This window comes from Mandrillus leucophaeus, unplaced genomic scaffold (assembly GCF_000951045.1).
Source record: "Mandrillus leucophaeus isolate KB7577 unplaced genomic scaffold, Mleu.le_1.0 Scaffold379, whole genome shotgun sequence".
Classification (NCBI taxonomy): Eukaryota; Metazoa; Chordata; class Mammalia; order Primates; family Cercopithecidae; genus Mandrillus; species Mandrillus leucophaeus.
In genome coordinates this window covers 89,544-91,273 of record NW_012104020.1, presented here as the reverse complement: position 1 = coordinate 91,273, position 1,730 = coordinate 89,544, and the positions used below count along the sequence as shown (strand labels likewise).

Genomic DNA, 1,730 nt, shown 5'->3' with positions numbered 1-1,730 from the left:
AAAAAATAGCCGGGCATGGTGGCAGGCGCCTGTAGTCGCAGCTACTTGGGAGGCTGAGGCAGAAGAATGGCGTGAACCTAGGAGGCGGAGCTTGCAATGAGCTGAGATCGCGGCACTGCACTCCAGCCTAGGCGACAGTGCAGACTCCGTCTCAAAAAAAAAAAAAAAAGTAAGAAAAGAAAAGAACTAAACAAAAAACTGCCCTTCTCCCAGGGGCAATAGGGAGTTCAGCCCTCCTATTCCTCTACAGGGAATAATAATATCAGCCATAAGATCCTGTCCCATTGTACCCATTAAAGCTCTTCAAGTGAGCCCATCCATGAGCCCCTGCCTTTAAAGAGGAGCCTCAGGATGGCACAGTTGTGACTTCCCCCTTGCTGTCCTGTGACTCACTGGGGCTCCTCAGCCCAAGCAGGGCCCTGGAAAGTTATTTTTCCATGCCTTTAATAGTACAGCCTACTCCCCTGGGCCTCCTTCAAGTCTCTATCTAAAACAGCCGTAGGGCACAGTGGCTCACGCCTTTAATCCCAGCACTTTGGGAGGCCAAGACAAGAGGATCACTTGAGGCCAGGAGTTCAAGACCATTCTGGGCAACATAGTGAGACCTTATATCTACAAAAAATTTAAAAATTAGCCGGGCTTGGTGGCGCATGCCTGTAGTCCTAACTACTCGAAAGGCTGAAGTGGGAGGACCTCTTGAGCCCAGGAGTTTGAGGTTACAGTGAGCTATTAATATAATTGTGCCACTGCATTTCCAGCCTAAGCAACAGAGACCCTGTCTCTAAAAACAATAATAAAATAAAATAAAACAGCTCTAGGAAACCCTGTCTCATGCCTATCCCATTTTCTCCACCAGTTCCAGAAACCTGGGCAGAGATGGCATGAAGGGTCTGTATTGACTGTCATTGTGGCTTCTCTCGTCCTGCACAGGGGCCAAGGCAGAGTCCTGGAGATCCAGGGCTACATGGGGACCCAGGATACTACCTTCAGCTGCCCACAGCTTGGCCCAGGTTGCCTCCTGCCAAGTGAAGAATATCTCCCCAAGACGCGAATGCCACTGGCTTTTAACTATAATATCAGGATAATTAAGCTTTTCTGTGAGCACAGTTTGCTGCTGATGCAGCTGCCTGGAGCCCTGGCATTTATTGAGCACAAAGTAATAATTTATTGTCCTTTGTACGCTCAAAAGCCATCTTCATTATCGGCCCAAGACGGAACTGCCACAAGGGCACACGAGCCTCACCAGCTGCCTCACTCTCGGATGTCTTCCCAGGTCACCCTTGATGCCCTCAGGTACCAGGATTGGGTGGAGAGGGGTGGGGAAGGTGTTGCTCTTTCTCATGGAGAATCAGAAGACAATCCACCTCCTTGGCAGGTTGTTAACGGTAGAGAGAGTGGCATGCTTGACTGGGTGTGGGCAGCGCAGAAGGGCAGGGGCCGTGTGCCCACATGAGTAGGGCAGTCTCGGTGGCTCGGGAGCCTGGGTTCCTGCCCCTGGGTCTCTGCGCCTTTGCTTGAGACTTTACGGTAAGCAGCTCCTCCCGCGCCCCCGCCCCCAGCCCCCACACCTCCTCCCTCGCCTTTCTCTCTCGCTCCCCTCCCCCAGCAACCGCACACTCGCACACACACAAACAGAAACAGAGAGAGAAGGGGGGAGGGTGAGAGAGAGGGAGAGAGAGAGAGAGAGAGGAGAGAGAGAGAGAGAGGAGAGACTCCCTGGCTCCCTCCCT

The 1,730-nt window shown here is 52.4% G+C and overlaps 1 protein-coding gene across 2 annotated transcripts in view; it reads left to right on the top strand.

Annotated features, from left to right (window-relative positions):
• The first annotated feature begins 1,214 nt into the window (after positions 1-1,214).
• The window catches only part of SEZ6 (seizure related 6 homolog (mouse)), a 51,161-nt gene continuing 50,645 nt past the window's right edge, over positions 1,215-1,730 (top strand). For both annotated transcript variants that reach the window (XM_011990357.1, XM_011990356.1), the window contains exon 1: positions 1,215-1,293. In XM_011990357.1, the coding sequence (XP_011845747.1) occupies positions 1,284-1,293 (10 nt within the window). In that variant the 5' untranslated portion in view covers positions 1,215-1,283. The remainder of the gene's footprint in view (positions 1,294-1,730) is intronic.